Raw genomic sequence first — 23166 nt, 5'->3', positions numbered from 1 at the left:
GCTGCTTTGATGTTGGCAGCGCAGGGCATTTTCCCAGCTGAGCACTTGACCCTGGTGCTGGCAGTCAGCCTTGCAGCCACTGAGCTCATTTAATGAAGCGGAGCTGCAGGCTGGCAACTGCTTTACCACTTGGTGTTTTCTTGGATTTACCCTCTCACTTTTCTTGCAGGAGATATCCAGCAATCCCAGCTGCTGCTCCATCWCTTTTTCTTACTCATCTTGGCCCTACACGTGAAGTTTTGGCTCTTGTGAGCCAGACTCCCACATATGCATATAAAGAGATGATTTGGAGGTTTACAGAGGAAGCTGGCTYTGAGGAATGTGTTAAAGGTGGCATGGAGATTCCCTTCCCTTGGCTGCCTTTAGACACCCTAATCCTCAGCTGCCCTGGTTGGGAATGCAGTTCCCTGTGTTATTCTTGTGCTTATGAACCATTTTTGTGAGGGGCAGTGTGTTCTGGCATCCAGAGGCTGCAGTCCAGGCTGGAATTCCAAAAGTATTGTGGGGTTGGCAAGGTCTTTCCTTCACCTATTCTGGTGTCCTCACAGTCCATATTCCTTTCCTTCASAGTCCGTGTCCTGCTGAAGTTCTCGTCACTGAATTGCACAGGAAGGGCTGTGTTTTGTGCTCTGTGCTTATTCCTGCAGCAATTTCTATGGGGTTACTCTTACTCCAATCAAATGTGATTATCCTTGCCTTCCCATGCACTTGGAGCATTGGGAATCCATCCATGCTTTGCCTCTGSTTTCCCTGGGAGCAGCTCCCGGCTGTGCTTTGTGTTCGTGTCTCTGCTTCCTGGCAAAGCAGTTGCAGTGATTGCTGAGAAGTCAAATGAGGTCCTTGGCTGGGGTTTATTTTTCTCTTGGCACAGTCAGTTTGGTCGCTAGGAAGGTGATGATCCCTATGTGTCTGAAGGAATTGGAAAATGGTATTTTAGGAATCCAAAGAAAACTGCATTTCTCTCTCGCCTCCCCTCATTTCCCGTTTCTCTTAATTACCATTTTATAGAGACTTCCAGAGGATTTTCTGATGAGCTTTCGGCCTCCTTGTGTTCCAATTGCTACTTTATTGACCACRTTGTCCAAATGGGAACCACGAAATGAAAGCAGTGCAGTAGGACTGGTGTGCTGGAGTCTTTTGTTATCGTTTACACAGAAAGTAAATTTTGTCAGTGGCAGGGCTTTTTCTGTGGGGAAACTGCTGGAACTTTTCCCTTCTCCCATTCTCTTTCTCCTAGTGTTTTCCCAGGCATTTTAATGTGAGCATGTATATGCATAMATCAAAGTTCCTGCAGGCATCATGCTTTTTTTTTCTTTCCCATTGTACTTCTAAATAGCTGTGCTTACAGGAGCCTGTTCCCAATTTCATCCAATTTTTTACACACCTAGATAAAGAAAAAGCTTTTCCACTGTTACCTGTGAACTTTACACACTCAGTRGAGGCCAGAGTTTAAAGTCCTGTAGAAGATCAGCAAAGGCCATCTCCCCTGACCCTTTGAAGTGTTAAAAGTAGGTATGCACCTCCTGTCACAAATCTTTGGGAAAGGTACCCTTTAAAAAAAAACTTGGAAGGTGATCAAAACAGTGGTTGATTGTATTTCTGTGCCCTCAGGTTTGCTGCAGGTTTGTTTTCTGTCACGTGTTTTGCCATTTATTTCGTGCACATCAAATCTTAAAAGTGGTTGTTGGTAAAGGCAATATTTTGGGTTGTTCTTTGGAATAGCTTTTAAAGAATAAATCCACAGAAAAGTCCTATCAAACAGAAGAGGCTGTGCATCAAGGGGTTTGTTTGCTTTCAAAATATTTTTTATTTGACAGTTTTTGGCTCAGGATTTAGGCCAGCTCTGATAAACCTGTCTCCTTTGCCGGGGCTGTAGATGAAGGCATCTGGGAGAGAAAAAAACCTTTTGATGTGTTTTGGGTCTGTCACTGATAYCTGTCTATTTTCCTCAGAGCAGGACATGTCCCAGCCCCAAGGAGAGGAAATCTCATTTGTTTAAGGGAACCCTCTATGGAGAGGTTCAGAAGCTCAGGGTTTGCTCCTCGTTGTCTGTCTCACCCAAATTTCTGTGCTAGAAATACAAAGCTGGATTTGCTCTGGAGAGCASTGATTTATGGTGTGGAGTCACTGAACATGTTTGCACATGAGTGCTTTGGGCATGCATAACAGCTTAGCTTGGGGACCTACCACAAATCATTCATTCCTTTTTCTCTTGCCCCAGAGGCCAGGGCCACTTGTGGTTTTGTTTCTGTTCCCAAAGAACTGGCTGCAGGCAGGGAAAGGGGATGTTTACATTGAATTTTAGGGAAAATTCTTTCAGTGAAACAGTGGCCAGTGGTGGAATCCCCTTCCCTGGAGGGATTTAAAAGCCATGTGGATGTGGTACTTTGGGACGTAGTTTAGTGGTGGCCTTGGCACTGCTGGGTTAATGACTGGACTCCTTGATCCTAAAGTCTTTTCCAGCCTAAAGGATTCCATGGTTCTGTGGCTCTGTAAAACCTTTTGGGGGCTCCTGGTGTGTTAACACTCGAGTGTTAAGGTGTGATTTAATTCCTCTGTGGATATTAGGGGCTTATGATTCAGGAGGAGCAGTGCTACATTAAGTGGGTATTTGGCATTGCTGTCACAGCTGGAGAAACATTAATCTGATTTTTCACTGTTCATTTGTRGTGAGATATTAGGGTGATGCACAAGGATGGAGGGGATCTGAAAGAGAGTCATGATTCCTGATTACAAAGGACTTGAGCTCTGTCTGTGTCAGTTCTCAAAGGGAAAGTTAAGGAGTAATTTGTACAATGCTACAGAGGGAACAGAAATTATTATAAATAAACCTCTTCTACCCATAAGAAAATGGAGTAGCCAGAAAATGAAAGCTAGATAAATTCAGCTTAGGAACTAGGCAGACTTTTACTGTGAAGATTGAAATCGTTGGAACAGTTTCCTGATGTGTGCTATGAATTATTCTATATCACTAGAAATCTTTAAATCACAGTTGGCTTTTTTTTCCCTGAAAGTTACACTTTCCTTAAATCACAGCCTTTGGAGCAGAATCAGGAATTCATTTATTCAGCAGTCAGTCAGCACAGGCTCCTTGCACTGYAAACCAGGCAGGCTCTGTTTTGGGGTGGAATCTGTGCAAGTAGGGTGGCACAGTGTTGTGGGGAAGGTGTGGTGTTCATCTCATTKTGTGCTGCTTTATTCCTTGCTCTGGGAAAGGAAGGAGGGAAAGGACTCCTTCCCACCTGCTGGTAACATCCTGCTGATTTATACTCTCTCCCCGTGTGTCTTGTTCTCCACCAGCTGGGGTGAGTGGCCAAATGAATGCCAAGGAGTTATGATGGCATAAAAATGATGGGAKCCCAGAGTTATGGAGGTCATAAGCTTGTTCCACATTAGAAACCCAGCTTGCAGGAACAAGCTGTGCAGCATCCTGGCTCCTGGGAGGATTAATTACAGATGGTGGCTGTGGCAGCTAAATCAAGTACCTCTAATGTTGTGTAAACTTCATTAAACAAAYGCTGTAGCAGGGCTGTAATCTATGAGAAATGGGATAGGATGATGAGGGTAGAAAAGGAAAAGTCTCTGTAGGAAGTTAAAAAAAAGAATCCTCAATGTCTAAATCCACCGAAGCAATTTCTTTACCTCTTGTGCTTTAATGGTAGAATTTTAAAACCACAAGCTTTTAAACTTATTATCTGGTAAAGCCTTGGTAGCTTGAATTAACAACAACTTTCTGCTAATGCCTTGCAGAATTCCTCTTAGTCAGCAAATCCTGGTTTATCTGATATGCTAAATCCTTCCTGATATTCTGCCACCATGTGCATTTGGCCATTTCTTTTTCACTTATGGAAGCTGCAGGGGAAGAAGCACCGACGATCAGCTTGATTGTGGCTGCTGTGGTTGATTGAAGTGRTGCAGGGTTTATAGGAGGTTTTGGTTCTGACTTTGGCTGCAGKTTTGTGTTTTAATCTGAAAGCTAAACACTTCTGTAGGTTGATATAATAYCCGAAGAAACGCTGTGTGATTTAAGAAATGCAAGTTCATCGAGCTGTCATTGGTAATGTGGAGATGTCATTTCATTCTGCTCTGAACTGTAGGTACCCTTGTGCTGCTGCAGAAAGGGGGGCTCCCATTCTCCCTCAGAGCAGGCAGAAGCCTGAATCAGGGAAAAGTGAATGAATCTCTGCTGACCTAGCAAGTGAAATCTGCTCAGCAGAGTCCTGTGAATGGCAGCGCTGGGGCTGGGAATCAGGGCATGCAGGAGCACTGCTCTGGGGGGAGAGTTCATGACAGAGGCCACGGTGGGATTAATTCATCTGCAACTTGTAATTCCACCCTTAGCAACTCACTTATCATCATGCTGAGGAGTTGAAAGACCAATTCAATGAACTGAGCTTTTGCTTTCCAGACAGGAAGACTTTATCAAAGTGGAAAAGCCAAGCGTCTACTTTAAAGCACTTCTTGGTGGCCAGTGAAGAAGTTTGTGTGCTTGTTTAATTCAGTTATGTGTTTGGAATTGAAAAGCTGGGGTTGTGTTAGACATTTCTCATTACAGACACTGAGTGTGTCCCTTTGCCTGGCTGAAGAGTCAAGTAGATAGAAGCTTGTCCTTAAAGAARCTACAGGAGATCTAATACCCAAGGGAGCATTTTAATTTTTTCTTTTACTGTTTTCCCTCAAAATAATAGTGTTTAAATTATTTTCCCTGCTGTCTCTCCATCATCTCCCAAATCCTTGTCTATGGACAGGTGTCTTGTATAGCTTTTTCAAGATCAGAAGCCTAAAGTTAAGCTGTGGATTTAGGAATCCTGATTGTGGTTTGATCCTTTCCTCCAGTGTTTTAGCTCTGCACTGGCTCCGCAAGGCTTGTGAATGATAAGCTGAACATAGGATTTTTGGAGAGTAACACTGAACACTTTGATGCATAAATTTAGGCTCAGGAGCTYGACTTTACTCACCTGTTTTGGAAAACGTTGACTTTTGAAAATGTCATCTTTCTCTTGCCGTTTAGGAGGGCATAACAGAGAAACCAGTCTTCCCCAGTGTCTCTTCGTTATGTAGGAAGCAAATGAAAGTTTGTGCCATTTAAATACAGGTGAATTTCAAGCTGTGAAAATATTTCAGCTTTTACTTTGTCATTAAGCCAGTTTTAGTTTTAAAATGGATTTTTGTCTTTAAAGTCTTTACARAATGCAGGACTAGAAGTGGGTCCTGCACTGCCCTGTGGGTAAGTGCTCRGAGGAATTGCTTTTGGTTCCCCATGGTTTGGATGCAGTTGAAGAGAAATATTTTGGCCTTTGGGCTTTATCAGATAACACGGCACAGCCTCTGTGATCAGTGGCTACAGCACATGCTCTTAGGGGAAGTGCTGGAATTTTTATAATTTGCCCAAAAATGCTGCAAAATTCCTTTTTCCTTTCAAAGATGTTCTGCTAAAGGGAATCCTCACTCCTTCTTTAAAAATGCTTCTTGCAATAGGAAAAAAATCACAGCAACCAAACACTGCCTGCTCTTCCTTCCCTGGGAATGGCTCATGAAGTGCTTGTGTGTTTTGTGCTCTGTGTGTGATTAATCTTGAGGAGTTTTACAGAGCTGATGAGYGGAGTATCAATGGCATCTCTGTTATCTCGTTTGTCAGGAAGGAGGGACGTGGCTTTCCTCAAACTGGGAGTTGGGCAAGCAGCCAGTCGTAATAATAATAATAAAATCATGCAAGTTCAGGCAAATGACTTTGAGTGAGCCTGCCTATAAAATCCTGGAGCCATAATGATAGAAAGGTCTTTACTGCATTTTTTTTTCAACAAGAATGTCTTTCTGTTCATGTGTAGTTTTAAAGTTTTGTTTTAGGAAACAGAAATGTAAAGAAACGGATTTGGTGACAGGTGGAGTGGTAAAACAACAGGATCCAATCCTGACAGTCCTGAAGTCCACAAAGGACAGGGAGGGAGGAAAGACTGATTCATATGTGCAAGCATTTAGTCTCCTGCATTTCTTTTTTGTGTGCTTTWTATCTAAAATGAGGAAAGGGCTATCATGAATAGGGGAAAATGGGAATTAAAAGCTAATTTAAAGCCTGGTAATACCTGCACATTTCCATTTACCAAGGTACTTACTTTGTGTGTGAGGTCTGTGTCAAACCCAGGAGATACTTTTCTGTAGATGCCTTGAAAGGAACGTTCCTGAAGAAATCTTGGGTTTATGATCATCGATTTAACACCATTTCCTTCCTGTTACTTGGAGTTATCTGTGTTATTGAAAGTTGTGCTTGCTCAGGAAAGGTATTTTCCAAGAAGAGCATTTTCATGTGTTGAGCATAGTTTGTTTCTTCTTGAGGTGTCTGTTAAATATATTTTCTTTATTATTATTATTATTGAGTCTTCTTAGCCCTCTTATGGTGCATTGCTGGGAACTGTAAAAAAAAACTACAAAGCATGGATTCTTTGGGAGGATTTCCAAAAAAATCTAATGTCAGGGCAGTTGGGGGCTTTTGAGCCAGGTCTTTTTTTTTTTTTTTTCTCTTTAAGNTTTTAATTATTATTATTTTTGAGTCTCCTTAGCCCTCTTGTGGTGCATTGCTGGGAACTGTAAAAAAAAAACAAAACTACAAAGCATGGATCCTTTGGGAGGATTTCCAAAAAAAATCTAATGTCAGGGCAGTTGGGCGCTTTTGAGCCAGGTCTTTTTTTTTTTTCTCTTTAAGAAGACTAAAATAGGTTTTCTGGCCTTCTGGGTAAACCTTGTCCTAATTTGCATCCCTCTTACCTGCCTTGGTCTATGTGAAGCTCCAAAATGTCCCTAATTAGGGAAAACATTGAAATGAGAAGCAATTAAAAAAGAGTTATTTCTAATGAGGTTTTGACACCAGTGCTGATACTGAGGGTGAACTTCCAGGAAGTGGGAAATGCTTGTGTGCCTCATGGGGCTGAATGGCTGGCAGGGTTTGATGGATCTGTTTAGCCACTGGAACTCACTTTGCTGCTTTGAGGAACAGTGGAATTACTGTTGGCTCGATGTTATTTTTCCCAGCTCTGCCTGGAGAGAGGTAACCAGCCATAGCTGCTGCACATGAGTGCAGGAGAAAGCAGCCTTGGAGTCCTGGGAATTGCTGCTTGGCTTGGGATAAAGCATTTGCTGCAGAGCAAACCACTTCCCTGGAGGTAACTCCTCAGCCATAACCATGGGATTTGTGAGGAGAAGAGCTGGGTTATTCTGGGAATTTGGCAGGCAGTGTTGGGTAGTGTTCCATCAGTAGGACGTGGTGTTGCAAAGAGCTTTATTGACCACATCTGCAGTGTTTTTTTGGCCACACTGATCCGTGCCTGGCTGCAGAATCCACTTTAGGTGGAATTCCAGGTGCCTGTCTCAGCGCTGACAAACAAGGCTGGTAATGAATGTTCCGGCTCATACAACTGTGAGGCTTTTAATTGCAAGTTCCTACAAGCAAATGACTGCTGGATATCATGTAAAAGAATTAAATCCTAATGGCCTGAGCAGATGATACAAAGGCCTGTGACAACTGGATGGATGATAATGGTTCCCTCAGTCACTGGAGATGTAAACAGGCACTTCACACACCATTTTCCTTGCAACTGTGCTTGTCATGGAAGGATTGGTTGCCTTGAATTCAACCAGGTATGAAGTGGCAATGAGAGAAAAAGGGGAGAGGAAGCCTGCACTTCCTCATGTGTCTGTAAAATGCTGAACACACAAAGATGGAGTAACTGAGACAAGCCAAATGTTTATACAAGGGCATTTCTAGTGCCCCCATCCTTGCCTGGGGGAGAGGATGAAATGAGAGGGTTGCAGACCAGAGACTTGTTTTATTTTGTTTATCTGCAGGAAAATCAAAGCAGGGCAGGGTACAGCTTTGATGCAGGGTCAGACGTGGGTTTTGTTAAGTGCGGGGTTTGGTTTTGATTCATTAGCCGGATGCAGAGGGGGGAGACCTTGCCTGGACGAACACCAGCAGGAATAATTGTTTTGCTGTGAGAAGAAGAAAATCTAACATGGAGTAAAGGATGARTTTCTGCTGGTTTTGTTGGACTGCAGTGTTTGAGCAGTGAGGATAGATATGGCTTTATTTTTTGATTGCTTGGTGGCACATACGAAAATGGCCTTCACAAGGGCAGCTTTCTGCCCTTTGCTGGTCCCTTTTAAAGAATTTATTGTGGGGTGCCTCCTCTTATTCTTTTTTACAGTCTTGCTCGAAGGTTTTTTTTCTTAAGGGACATAATTCCCCTGATGAGGAAGGTGGTTTTGCTCACTTTTATAAATTCCCTCCAAACTAACAGCTCTTGGATGAGTTTCGGTGTGGCACTCTGCTTGTGTACTGATCAGCCAGTGTTCTAAAGTTGCCAGCAAATATTCCTGGCTCCTACAGACAGAGATTTTGGAGAGATTAAGCAAGTTGTGTTATACTAGGCTAGCAAATCACTGGTGCTGAATACTTGTGTTTAAAAAATTCTAACCAAGGGCGTATCACACCCAAAATTTCCACAGGTTTTGGCTGCTCCTGGCTGTCTGATCCARGTGTTTTGTAGGGATCAAAGATCACTTCATCCTCTTAAGATTTTATTGGGGTTTGTCTTTTTTGCTGAAATTGCCATTTAAGGGGCACTTATCTCCCAATGTGATTTAGCCATGTGACCGTGCACGGGTAAAGCTGACACTGCCAGCTCGTTTTATGGAGGTCACCAAGCAGGAACAGCCATCGTTCATTACCAGCCTGCTGAAACAGAAGTGAAAAACTCTGCCTTTCTGCCAGTTTTCTAAGAGGTCCCCTGCTCTCTCCTTCTTGGAATTTGTGCAATTTGCTGTACATTGGAGCAGTGGACCAAGTACGAGTATTGTGTGTGACAGGCTGCTCCTCCTAGGACTTCCATCTTGCATAAATCACTTCTCTTAAGCTTCTCTATAAAATTTAAATGACATCTGGAAGGAAGGGACTTGCCAGACCCATCCATCTGAAATATTCAGGTTGTTTTACATTACATTGGCGTTGCTCAAATCAAGATCTCAGCCTTTGGGATGGGACTTGTGACCAGCTAAAAATTAGGGCACAGCATCCACAGAGATATTTTGGAGAGAAAATGTGATATTATTTTTTACCCTAAGCGTGTTTGAGCTTTCARTTTTCTTCTAGTGTCACACTGGCTGCTGTGACTCTTCATTGAGAGCAATAATTTCTTGCAGTTCTTGGGTTTTGGGTCAGCAAAACTGGCAGGCTTGGGTCTACTCCAGATTTTGGTCCATGAAGAAATTGTTCCTTGTCTAAAATGATTTTCCTTAGAACTGTTAGGTCTTGGAAACAAATATTTTTGTGAGACAAGGTGGCTCACTGGARTACTTCACCCTGTTTTTCCTCAGAGGTATTTCAAGGCAGCATCTCCTTTCAGAGTCTGTTTATGTTCTGGTAAAGTTTAAAAACTTTAAATATTGAAAGATAAATAGGCTTTGCAATCTAATATTTGTTAAGAGATTTGAATGATGAGATGGCACCCTAATGACAAAATTTGGATTTTCTTTTTGTCACAATGTGACTTGCCACAGCTTGCAAAGTTTTGAAAAGTTACAGCAATTAGCAGAGCCAAACCCCAAAACAAGTTGGAAAAAGGAATTGATGTAAAATGGTCTGAATATTAAGAATATAATGAATGACATCTGTAAGAAATGGAAAAATAACAGGGAGAAGAAAGCAGAAATGACAGGAAAGAAGGACATTATAGGAAGATGTGCAGAATGCTTCCCTCCCCCATAGTGAAAGCATTTTGAAACAACTCCTGACATTATCAATTTTCTGAAGGTACTTTGTGTTTTCCCAAACCAGCCCCTTGTTGGGCCTGGGGATTTCAGTTCTCTGCCCTGAGTGCACATAGCAGGGCTCCTCAGGGTCAGGGCAGGAGGCTGGATTAACATTCCCAGCAGCTCTGGGGTTTGGATAGTCCCTGGGATCTTTTCTTATTCCCTGCAATGTGGTGGGAACCATGTGTTGATGATTCCAAGCAGGTGATGTTGCTGGAGGAGATTATCCAAAGTATAAATCCCTTTTCTTTCCCCTGTCCTTCTTTCCCAGGTTTTCTTCTTTTTTTGCTCTTGGAGCCCAATATATTGTCTTTAGCATGACAACATGAGTAAAAATCCCATCCTTTTCCTGGCATCCTGGATGACATTTTCCTGATACTTGCAGCTGTGATAATGTATGGATAAGCCTGCTTCAAAAGTTAAAGTGTGGTAGCTAATCCTCCTCCCTTAGAGGGGCACTCTTTTGTAACAAACATCTATTTTTTTCCAGTGCAAATGGTGGGGTGGGGAGGGTGGGGTGGACMYGATAGGACTTGTGCACGTAGCTCATGGGCACTTCACTCTTGGTGTACTGTGTCTGCAGACGTGGGAGTGGTGCCCAGGTTAATCATCCAGGGAAGGGTAGGAAAAAAAATCCGTGTTTTGGCTTGGTTTCAAGTTAACTGTGCTCCGAGCTACGCTCCAGAATTCTGTTCCTCTCTCTGTTCCTCATCGGGGGGCGGGAAAGTTCTTCAGATTAATAAGGGGTTAAGCAATTCTTTCTGCCTTTGTACATCCTCATTTCCAGGAACAGYGTGTCTTGGCTTTCTCAGTATCTCAGCCTGGTGGGAGCTGGTGTGGGCTGGGGAATTTGGGATTTCCCTAGAGCAATCTGCTTTTGCAGGGGGAGCCCTGGCTGTGTGGATGCTTTCATCAAGCATCTTTCATTGGCCTTTTAAATATGAGGGGAAGCTGGAAGATTTTTAGTGTGCTGTGTTAAAAAGAGTTCCAGGCTTGCCTTCCTCTTTGTTTTCACCAGTCTCCCCTCAATCTGAAGCTGTCTGGTGCGTGATTTGAGGGGAGGATGCTGGATGGCTGCAATTCCCACTGGGTTTAGCTGCTATTTTAGCAGTTTGTCCTGGAAGGTGATAATGCAGCTGCTTCCCACTCGTCTGTCACTGCACGTCCTCTGTTCASCGTTTCCTTGTGCAAGGGTGGTTGTGTATTCCTAGAAACAGGAGATGGAATGACCTTAAAGCTCATCCAGCTCCAGCCCCTGCCATGGGCAGGGATGCCTCCCACTTGGAGCCAGATTGCTCCAAGCTCCTCCAGCCTGGCTTTGAATGTTCCCAGGGATGAGGCARGCTYAGCTSTATTTCAAGTCCCAGAACCTGAAGGTTGGATTCCTAGCAGAGCTTAAACAGCTGTCAGGTGGATTTAAAGTGCAGTATTTACTGCACCAGAGAAAAGAGCGCTGAAATACTTTGTGTTCCCAAGCTCCTGAAAAATGGACAGTCTCACCAGGATTCACATTATGGCAGTTCCTTTCCAGAGCCTGGAAGAACATTCCTCATGGCCCTGAGCAGGAAACAGCAGGCACAAGGTACAGGCTGGGATTGGGATGTGCTTTCCTTGGGGTTGGTACAGTTTGGAAGCTGTGGTTGATCCAGGCACCACCGAACCAGGGAGTCAGGCAGGAAAGGAGGGAGCCTGGCTGCCARCTTCACTCTGGTGACCCACATTGCTTCCCTTTTTTCTTTTTAAGATAAAAGTAACTAAAGATGCAGGGAGGAATGCGGCCTCTGGAGGTCGAATCAAATGATGGATGCAGGTGTTTGGAAAACCCATCCATCCACGCTGTTGTGCACAGACCTCTGGGAAGTGTGCCAGTGCAGGGGAGTGGAAAAGCTGTGCAGGAAAGAAAGTGAATTCTGTTGTCTTCAATCTCCTAGCTCAGGTTTTTTTCTTTGCTGAGGGGGTAAAAAAAAATAAAAAGGAGAGGAAGGAAAAATACAATGGAGTATTTTATAAATCCCCTACCCATTCTTATTATCAGATTGTGCGTTACTGGGAGCTGTATGGGAGATTACTGTGCTTGGACCACTGTGACAATGCTGCTGGTTTTGAAAGCATGGGGAATAACAGGTAGAGAGACATGTGAAAGTATTGGAAGCACCAAGGCCTTGCTGCTGAAAATTCCCATCACCAAGATTTTCAGGGGAGATTGTTGCAGTGAGCAACAGGGAACAGGCAAGCCCTCAAATGTGGGATTATTCCCAGATCTTCTCAAAGTAGATGCAGATGAAGAAAAACTAAAAACCTTATCAGGATCTTTAAGGAACCTGGAGTTAAAAGCTTTGTGAGATGTTTCCTAAGCCGTGCAGAAAGTACTTGAGCAAAATTTTGGAAAATGGAATTTCCTCCTTCAAGGAGAAAAAAGAAAAATTAAAAATACCTGGGCTACGTGATGGTTAATCTGTTTCATATCTTCTTCAAAAAGGAGGAGAAGGAGATTGCAAGGAAGAGTTGTGCCATATCACAGTGTCATTATTAAATTTGTAATGAGGCAGCAATTATTTCTAACCAAGCGTGAAGTAGCCTGTCAGGAATTGGCTCACACCATGTCAGCGAGCAATCTTCAGCCTGGCAAATATCCATGGCATGGAGAGGGATGTGAGGAAAGCTCTGTTTACTCCTCTCACTGAATYCGTGTGGGCATTGATGCCCGAGGCTTTATGTACCCCAGAGATTTGCTTTGAAAAACACCTTAACAAGCACTCATTCAGGCTTATTAAAGAAGAARAATTAAAATGGTTAACAAAAGCACATTCTCAGGTGTTGTTTACTGTGATATCCAGCCCATTCCTGCTGCCTGACGATGGAGGGAAGGCACATTTCTTCCTCAGCCTGAATTTAAGGGATGCATATGTTTTTGACTCTGCTAAATATTTCATGGAGCAGCTTCTGTAGATTAAGACACCGTTACAGTGAAGGAGCCAAGTGCTTTGATATAAAACTGTCCCTTCTTTAAACGATGAGCACTGGAGAGATTTAGGAACCCCCCAGTCTGTTTTCAAGAGTCTAAATAAGTGCTTATGCTTGTGCTCCCTCTTAGCCTTGCTGCTCCAGCCCCCATTACAGGCTTGCCRTGTAAATTGTTCCGAGCTTTTACCGCAGATTTATTCCACACGAAATGTTAAAGACTGAGGAGAGGCTGAGAGACAAAAATTCATGTGCAGGAACTGTAGAGGTTATGGTAATCTTTGTCCCTGGGCTTGCTTCTCCTGTGGACAGTCAAGTTTTGTTAAAAAACAATTTTTCTGTACAAGAGGCGCTGTATTTAAGGGAGGAAATTGGAAAGATACACTAAGTATGGGTCRTGGTTATTTTCAGAGCAACTCCTGACATCTTCCTGGCATTGTATTGGAAATCAGGTCACAGAATCATGGTGTTATGCATTGAAAAAATAAATATACTTTAGATAGGATTACAGGGCTTTAATTTTAGATAAATATTTTTTTTTGCCATGACCTTTCACGCAGTGCCTCTGAGTAATGAAAGCAAARTGAGCTGTTCCAGCACGAGCCCAAAGACATGTGCAATTTGTCTCCTGTYGAATGCTGCCACTTACCCACGGATAATATGATTTATTTCTGAGTGATGGCCAATCATGCTAATTAATAGACTGGTACATCTCCTGCTGAGGCAGACCCATGCCCTGTTTCTCTGTTTATCTTTTATCTGCCTCGCAGGAGGGAGTTTAAATGCCTCACACAGATGTTTCTTATGCCTTCCTCCCTGAAAAGCAATTGTCTGGGATTCATCTCACCACCCTTTCCAGCCCTGGAGTTCCTTTTTGCCTCCACTGCACTTCTGGTCACTCCTGCTCTGCTGTTGGTKTTATTCCACAGGTTTTGCCTCTTCTCCCTCAGTCTGCTCACTGCTCTTGAATAGGATGAGCTTTTGTACCCATGGCATTCCTTCTCTCGTAGAGCAAGAGGTAATTAACTGTAGTTCTCCTCAGTTGTTTGGTGTGACTTTGTTGTCACTGTAAAAAACAAATCATCATTTTTAGAGCTTGTGTGACCCAGTGAATGCCAAGGACTGTGTTGCTTAAGTTCTCTCCTTCCCCCCATGCTGTCATTCTTGATCCCAACGTGCTCGATCACACTTCTTCCAGCAAGGAAGCACACAAATAAGTTTTTGCCCTTTTCAGGATATTTTAAGCCTGATTTTGTGTTTGAGCCTGTAGTTTCTGTGTGCCAGAGTCAATTAATTGAATCATTTGTAACAGAAGGCAGTGAGGATCCTGTGTCTTTGAGTCAAGCACTGAGTTGTTGCCCACCTTTTGCTGCCATTTATTTTTATTTGGTTTGGTCATAAAATTATCATCTTGTTGAATCTGGACAGCTCCCAGCAAACCAGAGGCTTGGGAACAATACAGGAGGACATGGGGACAGTCTTATTCTACAGGCTTTTCTTCATCATTTTTGCTCAGTAATGAAACCTTTGTTCTCCAAGATTAATGACTATGCAGGGGTCCYCTTTCTCTTTGGAAGAAAAGAGAGAACCACTTTATTAATCTGCTGCACAGGGAGCTGAGATGGAAGATAAGGACATAAAGGGTTGTATTTTCTGGGAGCTGTATGGAAGATTACTGTGCTTGGACCCAGAGTGACAATAGCAGGATTCGAGGCGTGTAATTCCTCACTTTGAAAGGATGCTTCCGAAATATCCAGCCTGGAATTGGAGATAGCTGTATAYTTGCTGACATGGCTTGCAAAATTGCTCTAGAGTTGTCTTCAAGAAGTAGAATTAGAGTTATGTTTTACCTGGTGCGGTGCTTCTGAGGGCCCGTGAGTGGTACTGAAGGATATTTCCTTTTTCTGCTGAATCAGCTGCAAGGATTTGCATGGCCTGATGTTTGGGTTTTGTTTTTTGGTGGTTTTTTGGTTTTTTTTTCTTTGTTGTTTTGTTTTGGGTTTTTTTTTTTTTTTTTTTGTTTGTTTGTTGTTTTTTTTTTGTTAAAAATGGGATTTAAGGCTTAGTCTGTCTCGTTGCCTCTGCCCCAGCTTAGATGCAGTTAACATGGAAGCATTTGTCCCACCATAACCTGCATTTCTAATTGAATTTCCACATCCTGCTGGCAGTCTCACGTGGTCATTTGACACATCTGTGTTGGGATACATTTGCTGTTGAGTGCTGTTGTCCTGGTGGCTCTCCCAGGTCCAAGTTTTGAACAAGCAGTTCTATTTGAAGGGGGCAGAACTCCTTTCACTTCCTTGGTGTTTTGCCATCGGTGCACCTGCATCCAGAACATCTCACAGCAGAGACAGGCACTCCTGCTGCTGCAGAAATAGCCATTATACTGTAATAATGCTGTCATTAAAGCTGTGATCAAGTTTAGATTAAATTAATCCCCTATCTCCCTTTTTTTCCACAGCTGTTYAATCAAGTGCTCTGGGTTTGACATCCATTAGTGGTTTGGTATCCGTTCAGAAGTCATTTTTGGGGAGGATGTTTGAAATTTGCCAGTTGGCAGGTTAGGAACTGTTTGGGTAAAAGGGRAAAAAAAAACAGCAGGAGGATCTCAAATGCTTTTCCTGGATGTTGAGGAGAATTGCTGGTGTGTGCAGCTCATCAAACTCAACACARAATTGGGCATGGAAAAAATCTGCAGCATAAGAAAATAGGAGAAAATAGTCATTGTTTGCTATTAGTCATTCTCCATAGACAGTCATTCACCCGTTATAGATGGATTTCATRTGAGAAGAAAGTTTGCAAGGAAGCTTCAAGTTGTTTTGGGTGAATCCAATAGTGACAAACCAAAAGGCATTAACCTTTCTAAAGGAACATTGGTGCTCCCAAAATACTGACCTGTTGGTCTGCACAAGGATCTGTGTCCTGATTTAAATCCTGGTTAGAATGAATGATTTTAAACCATTGTTTCACTCCCTCTACCCTGTTTTCTCAGTGCATTTGGTTCATTTGGGCCCTTTCCTGGTGACTGCGTCTGAGTCTGTGTGAAAGATAGGATAAAGTTTAAAACAGCACCTAAGTATTTTAGGAATATTTTGGAATATCATAGTTCTTCCCATCCCTGAAATATCTTAGGACTACTGGGAAATGTTATTTTTAGACTCTTGATTTTTACAAGGCTGGTACAACTGGTGGAAGACTTTAACAGTTGGAAATGTAGCAGACTGTTGAACTGTGAAAACAGTGCCTTGTTTTACTTTATGTAACTTAATTCCCTGACTGGAAGAAGGGGAAAATTAGTTCTTAATTCCTGAAACAGTGTGTTCATGTTACTGTGTTGTTAATCAAGCCATGTGCTTAACTGCTCTGTACTCTCCCAGGACTGTAGGACTGAAACTGTTTGAATTTCCATTTGATTTCTGAGCCCAGTTTTTTCCTGTGTTGTTCTCCGATTGTGGTCATGCTGGAATAAACCCATTAAAACCCCATTGTCAAGGAGTTTCTATTACACGCGAGCAAATACCAGATCTGAGAACACACTCAGCAGAGCAACAGCTCCCCATTGCCGCAGATAAAACATCAAATCCAAACCCGAAYGGACACTGGGAATCCTTTATGTGCCTCTGAATTGCTTTCATCTCTTCCTCGCTCCATTAATGGGTATCCCCACAGACCTCRCCGTGCTCTCTCCGATTTCCCCTGCTTCGGGCTGCTCCTGCCAATTGCCCGGCATTGTGGAGTAATTGGAGTGGAAATGAGAAATAAAAGCGGAGCTGCGGCGCTGCCAAGGCTCCTCGCTTGGCAGCCGGTGGGTGATGCTGGTAATTGTTACCAAAAGTGTAATTGCTCCGGGCTTTGCCTGCCGTTTCAACAAAGCAGCCTGGAATTCCTCCTCTGAGACACCTGATCCCTGCCTTTGCTCAGTTTTCTTTGGCAGGACGACTTGGGAGGTAAATCCGAGCTGGCGCTCGGGCTGGGAGCTCCCTTGGGGCATCTCCCTCTAGTGTGGCTTCCCCTTTCCCCAAAGCAGAGTCGGGTGGCCTGGGGACAGAGTGCTGATCCTAGAATCCCGGAATGGCTGGGGTTGGAAGGTACCTCTGGATGTCACCCAGTCCAAGCCCCCTGCCCAGGTAGGGTCACCCAGAGCAGGTGACACAGGAATGTCTCCAGGTGCGTTTGGAATGTCTCCAGAGAGGGAGACTCCATGACCTCCCTGTGTGGCTGTTCCAGTGCTCGGCCACTCTCATGGATGGAAGTCCTTCCTCATGTTGAGGGGGAACTTTTTGTGGTTTAGTTTGTGGTTTTTACTTCTTATTCTGTTGCTGGGCACACCAAAAATTATGGAAGCATCCTATTGACACCCCTTGGAGATATTGGTGTAGATTGATGAGATTCCCTCTCAGTCTTCTCCARGAGAACCAGGTGCAGCTCCTGCAGTCTCCCCTCATGAGAGAGATGCTCCAGACCCCTCATTAATGGGACACACGATGAGCAGCACCCCCTTTGTTTTTGGCGTGACAGTCCAGATCTGCAGCTCGACCCCTGGCTGACACAGGGGCTGCAGGGCTTCACCCTGCTTAGCAATTGCAGCAATGCCACCACCCCAGTGACCGGCTTYACAGGGGACACCCCAGCATCTAGTGACATTTTAGGGATGGACTGGATATTTTCAGGAAGCTGTAAGAGCTGGAAAGGGGACATGAACCAGCTGTTGTATKCTTCTTATTTCCCCAGTCACTGCACCAGAATAGCACACAGGCTGTTATCTGGTGTGATGATATCCCATGTTAAGTGGCACCTGATTAAATTACTGAGGATTTTTGCATATTAATAGCAGACTCGGATTATTTTTGATTTGTTGGGTGGGGCTTGGTTTTGTTTTTTTTTTTGCTGGGGTAGAGGAGGCACAGGTGCAGCTGTCTGAAGTTATGATAGCCAATTAAAAAAGCCGTGGTCTGAGAGATTTAGGTCTTTCTGTGAGAGGCTGAGAGCAGCAAACCAGGAGCTCTCAAGCTGCTCTGGGCTCCCTCTGCGCCATCTCTGCTCTTTCTCTCTTTAGTTTTTCCTTTGCTTTAACTGCTGGTTGTGTTGTTGCCTCCTTTTAGCTATTTCTCCCCTGCCTTTTTCTAAATCCTCATCAGTATTCTCCAAACCCATCACATGCTCACACCGCATCTCCAATTTTATTTCGTTTCATCTTGGTCTGGGTGTCTGCAGGCTGGAAAGGTTTGTGAGCATTTCTTGCTCTTTTGGCCCCTGTTCTGCAAACTGGCCCAAGTAATGTAGATGTCTCTCTTTTTGCTGCATGGTGTTTTAAAATTCAGTTGAATTAGGTATCATTTCTGCTTTTGATGTAGGGAAATCCAGGGAATTAATAAATTATAATGGCACTACTTGGCGCTTAAGAAGTGCTTTCCATCTTCAAAGTGCTCTCTGCATGGTATTTCATTATTTATACTGTTAATTATATTAGTACTTGTAAGGAAAAAGCCCCTTAAATTGTCATTGGTAAAAATACACTCTCAACAGGATTGGAACCCAGCACTTAAATTGCAGCAGATAATTTGTCCGCTGAGGTTCAGGGCCTTGGAGAAGACTTCAGGCAGATTTCCAGCAGTTCTTTAAGTGTCTGCTGAGAAGTCTTTATTTATGTTTAAAACTGTATTGCCTGGGATCTTTGAAGTGTCCTCATACATGCTGGGTGAGCACTGACAAAGCCTCACAACAGGACAGATGGGTGGGATCCAGACTTTCCAAACTGGAGCTCAGGTCTGTTGCCAGGAATCTTAAACTAAATGTTGAACTGTTCAAARACCTGGGTGCTGAGACCCATGAAGTTCGTGAAAGACTTTCATATCCCAAAAAATCAGGTGGTAGCTTCATGATTATTAACTAATAAAACTCTGCAGAGAAGTGTTGGTTTTGATCCRGTACCTGGCAAAAGGAATCTAGAAGGAGCTGATTTGAGCCCACAAACAGGAGTCAGCCTGCTTGGGCTATGATAGAAAATAAGGGAGGAAGAAAGCCAAAGAGGGGATTTTCTTATACAAACCTGAATATTTAAGTCTCAAAATGTGAATAAGGGTGGCTCTGTGCTGACCTTGTGCCATGTGTGTCCTTTGGTTATTATTCCACTATGGAAATTATTTTTCTTTTAAAAAAATTGTAATAAGCGTGAGAGGCCAGAGGTGAGAATTCAGAAGAACCAAGAGATGAAGCACTAAATCTGCCCCCTCCCTTCCCACTCCTGGTTTCCCCATGGCTGGCTTCCCTGCAGGGAGCTGCCAGATTTCAAACATAAAGTGCTGCTGAAGCCAGAGGGATGAGTTAACTCTGATGTGTTAGCTAAAGCTTGGCACACACATCACTTAACCTTCATTTCTTCTCTAACTGCACCATAAATCTGCTGRCAGAGATGATGTCAGGCTTTCTGTTCTTTCTGGGGAGAACCAGCTGTGTTCCTGAGCAGGAATTGCCACCACTCTTTGCCTTTTTGGTGCCTTTTCCCAAGGGACTGTGCACCTTCTAARGTCAGCATTGCCACCATCACTCCATTAATAGGGAATCTCCCTAAATTTCTGATGCTGATGGATGACTTTGGTCACGAGAGAGGAGCTCAGTTTGATGTGGGAGAAATGCTTTTGGAAAGCAGGGGAGAGACACAAGGATTCTTTAGCAATATTTCTGGGGGTTTGCAGATTGACACTCTTGGTCCAGCACCCRACAGTTTCTGCACAAGTGCCTGAGCAAATGGCAACGTTTTTCAGGGCTTTTTTTCTCTCATTAAGCGGCCTAATGGGCCTTTAAGGCACATTTCAGTATTTTATCATTATGCACAACAGTTTTAGTAGTTAGCTGTAAATGTGCTCATGGCAGCCAATTGTTAATCATCCTCCCATAGCTTAATTTGCCTGAGTGTACTTTGCACTGTGCGTAAATTGGAGTAAATCACTACATCGTGTAAATAAGCAGCAAGGAATGGGTTCCTTGCAAATCCATTAAAAATTAGTTTCGATGGATGGAACAGGGACTGTCCATCCTACACAGGAAATCATCCTGTGTGGTGTGAGTTTAGCCCATTGTTTGTCTATACAACAGGGATTGTCTAGTGGAAAAGAGTTCAGATGAGAAACTGATCCTCTTTTTCCCATTTTCTCATGGATGCAGTGTTGGGATCATGACCTCAGCGTGAAGGGAATGGAAGGGGGTCAAATGTGGGTGGTGAAAACCCATGTGAATTAGCTGTGGGTGTTCCAACTGGGTGCACTGATCGTGAGGTGATGCAGATCTGTCAGACTGTCTGCTTGGCCAGAGTCTCATGTTTGTTTGGAGTAATCATGCCCAGGTAGAGCCTGTTCAGACTTGGCCTCATGTCCAGGAGTGAGTTTGCCCCAAAGTTACATCTGCTGCCTCAACACAACCTGGGATTAACCTGCAGTGTGGACAGTCTGAACTGGATTACAGACAAGCTTCCCAGAGATGTTGTAATCACCTTGAATTCTTGGAGGTTGGATTATCTTGCCATTGGAGCTGATTATTTGCCATGCGTGGCCTTGTCTTTCAGCTGCCTGTTGGAAGTTGTTGAGTGAGAAGTGCCAACTTTYGGCCTGATAAGCATATGGGAGGGAGTGGGCTCTGTTGCAGTCTGTCTCTATTTGAGACATGTTTTTAAAACAGGACATGCCTTGCCCTTCATGGGTCTCATTTCCAACTTTATTTGCAGAATAACACATCCTGGAAGCCGGATTCTTGCCAAGACTGCCGTTGCCGGAGCGGTGTCGTCACCTGCGAGCCCACGGTCTGCGAACCCCCTCAGTGTGACTTCCAGAAGGTACAGGACGAGTGTGTGTGGCTGCCCAGGCTCTGTGTCCTTGCACTCCCTGTTAGAGGGTGGTGTGTGAGGCTTTTGTCCCCTTCACTGCACTCCAGCCGGGTGTTGGAGCAGCTTGATCCCAAAGGAAACCCCTGAGCTGGGCTCCAACCTCCCAGCATGAGCCCAGCTTCCAGCCCTGCTTCCCTTGAAGGTGGAGCTGGGGCTCCCTCCAACATGCAGATGGGCACTTTCCACTCTGCTGAGCAACAACAGAGCTGAGATTGTCTGCCCTCCAGTTTCTTCTTCCTCGTGATGGTCGCTGAGCTTTCGTTGTCTCCTGCTTGTCTTTGTCTGGCTCTTCATTAATTGGCCACGGAACTGGTCTTGCATTAACATCTGGATTGCTGGGGTAGAGTGCACAAATAGCAGTGGAAATGAATGTTTTAAAGAGGCTCTGTCAGTRTAATTATATGGCTTTGTGAAGCAGGTTAAAATGTTTCCCAATATGACAGCACTAATGAGGAAATAATYCCGATTCTTACTGGTTTCCCCTGTTATTATCACTGTGTATTGATTAAAGCTAGACTGAACTATTAGGAATTTTTGTGCTGAAGAGRAGGGAAATAAAGTGCTGTCATGGCACATCTAATAATGAGTGCACTAGATAAAATGATAAAAATTGGATAAATGGAAAAGTSGTAACTTTAAAGCTCATAAAGAGAAATAGGTTTATAGTGTGAAATGAATCTGTGTGACTCCTTGACATGGGCAATCTTCAAGACAAAATGTTTAAATGTTCCAAAAGCATCTGGTCATTTAAACATTGCAAAGGATCACCAAGGATCTCAGAAGAAAAAAAGTCCTTTCATGCTTCAAGGGTAAACCACCCACTGATGAGCAAAGTCAGAAATCATCATCCCTCCCCATGGTTTATTTCTTTTTTTTCATTATGAGATTTATGCAAATATTGCTGAACTTGTTTCAGCAACATCTGTCCCATGTTTCTCAGTGGCCYTTCAGTGAAGAATCTTGAGTTTTGTTTTGAACAAGTTTTCTGTTCTTTGAAAACCAGTTCAGCTGAAGAATTTCTAATTGTACTCTTGGGGGTGTAAATTCTGCAATTATTTTGAGGGTAAAATGTCAAATACACAAGGGGCTGTGCCACCTTTCAACATGGGGATGTGGTGTAGCAGCATTCTATATTTCACTTGAAAAATTCCTTTCCTTTCTGAACTGAGAGCATCAGGTCCAGCGAGGCCTCATGGCTTCACTCTCATGTAAAAATCCCTATTTGATGTTAATTGCTTATTGGAATCCTATGTTTTTTTAGGGAGAAGTGCTCCAAATAGCCTCCAACAAGTGCTGCCCYGAGTGTGCCTCCCGAGCCGAAGGATTTTGCCAGCACGAAGGACAGACCCACAGTGTGAGTGTTTTGTCAAATATTGGAATCTAGCACGAATTTGGGCAGCAGGGTTTGCAGAAAGATAATGTGTTGCTGAGCAATTGTGCATCCTGTGTGGCTTAATGGGAGAAATTCCCCCTCTTGCTCCTTCTCTTTGCTGTTTCTGTGGATGGCTGAGACAGTGCAGTAGCATTAGGAGGGGAGCAAAGCACAGTGAACTTKACATATTAGCTGTCCTCAGAGAAGRCTTTTCTCTCAGCAGCCATCTCTGCTGCTGGAGATTGATTGCTGCTCTGCGACCTGGGTTCTGTATTCTGTAATCCTGAATTATTCAAGAAGCAGGTTCTGGGATGTGGTTTCACCTAGGGGGGCTCAAAGGCCAAAACAATCAGAATAAGTGTCTGGAGATAAGAAAAAAAATCAAGATTCATGGGTAGTAGTTAATGAATCATGTCAAACAACAGGCAAATGTAGAAAAATKACTTAACAGCAAACTCAAGTCCTATGTGTGGTTTCTTACAGAMTTTTCTGTTTGACAAGAGGCAAGTCAGGTTCAAATCTCAAATATGCTAAAATGCCCAGACACATTTGCATATGTGGGCCATACTTGCTACACCTGAGATGGATGTTGTAACCCTCTGTTCCAGCAGGCATGGCCAGCATGAAAGCTGTTGCAGGCCAAAAATACTGGAATGGGAGGGGTAGCACATCCACTCTCTTCCCCTATTTCTTTGTGCCTATAATTTGGTGGGATTATATTTTATCATAATACGTTTTATTTTTTCTTGTTGGTGCTGTTGCTGTATTTTCCTGTATTGTTCTCTTGCTTTTGTCTTTTGTCTTTTCTGAGCAGCACGGCACGCAGTGGGCCAGCTCAGGATGTGTCCAGTGTTCCTGTRCCCATGGCAAGGTGACCTGCAGCCCCAGGASCTGCCCAGCCCTCACCTGTGCACAAGGGGAGCTGCAGGACACTGCCCAGGGCTCCTGCTGTCCCAAATGTGTGGGCCGTGGTGGTGAGTACTACATGTGTGTGGGACACTGTCTGGTTCCATTGATCTGAGCTCAGATCCTCCTTTTAGTCCTAAATCTGGAAACCTTTCCTTTCCTTTCCTTTCCTTTCCTTTCCTTTCCTTTCCTTTCCTTTCCTTTCCTTTCCTTTCCTTTCCTTTCCTTTCCTTTCCTTTCCTTTCCT

The 23166-nt window shown here is 43.7% G+C and overlaps 1 protein-coding gene across 1 annotated transcript in view; it reads left to right on the top strand.

Moving 5' to 3' along the window:
• FRAS1 (Fraser extracellular matrix complex subunit 1) overlaps positions 1-23166 on the top strand; it is a 102549-nt gene that overhangs the window by 9741 nt on the left and 69642 nt on the right. The window contains exons 3-5 of the mRNA XM_057380028.1: positions 20483-20590; positions 21903-21995; positions 22828-22987. Coding sequence (XP_057236011.1) covers positions 20483-20590; positions 21903-21995; positions 22828-22987 — 361 coding nt within the window. The remainder of the gene's footprint in view (positions 1-20482; positions 20591-21902; positions 21996-22827; positions 22988-23166) is intronic.

This window comes from Malurus melanocephalus, unplaced genomic scaffold (genome assembly GCF_030028575.1).
Source record: "Malurus melanocephalus ecotype Western Australia unplaced genomic scaffold, MMel_1.1 scaffold_433, whole genome shotgun sequence".
NCBI classification, from domain to species: domain Eukaryota; kingdom Metazoa; phylum Chordata; class Aves; order Passeriformes; family Maluridae; genus Malurus; species Malurus melanocephalus.
The sequence above is the reverse complement of the archived record's forward strand: the minus strand, read 5'-3'. Positions and strand labels throughout refer to the sequence as shown.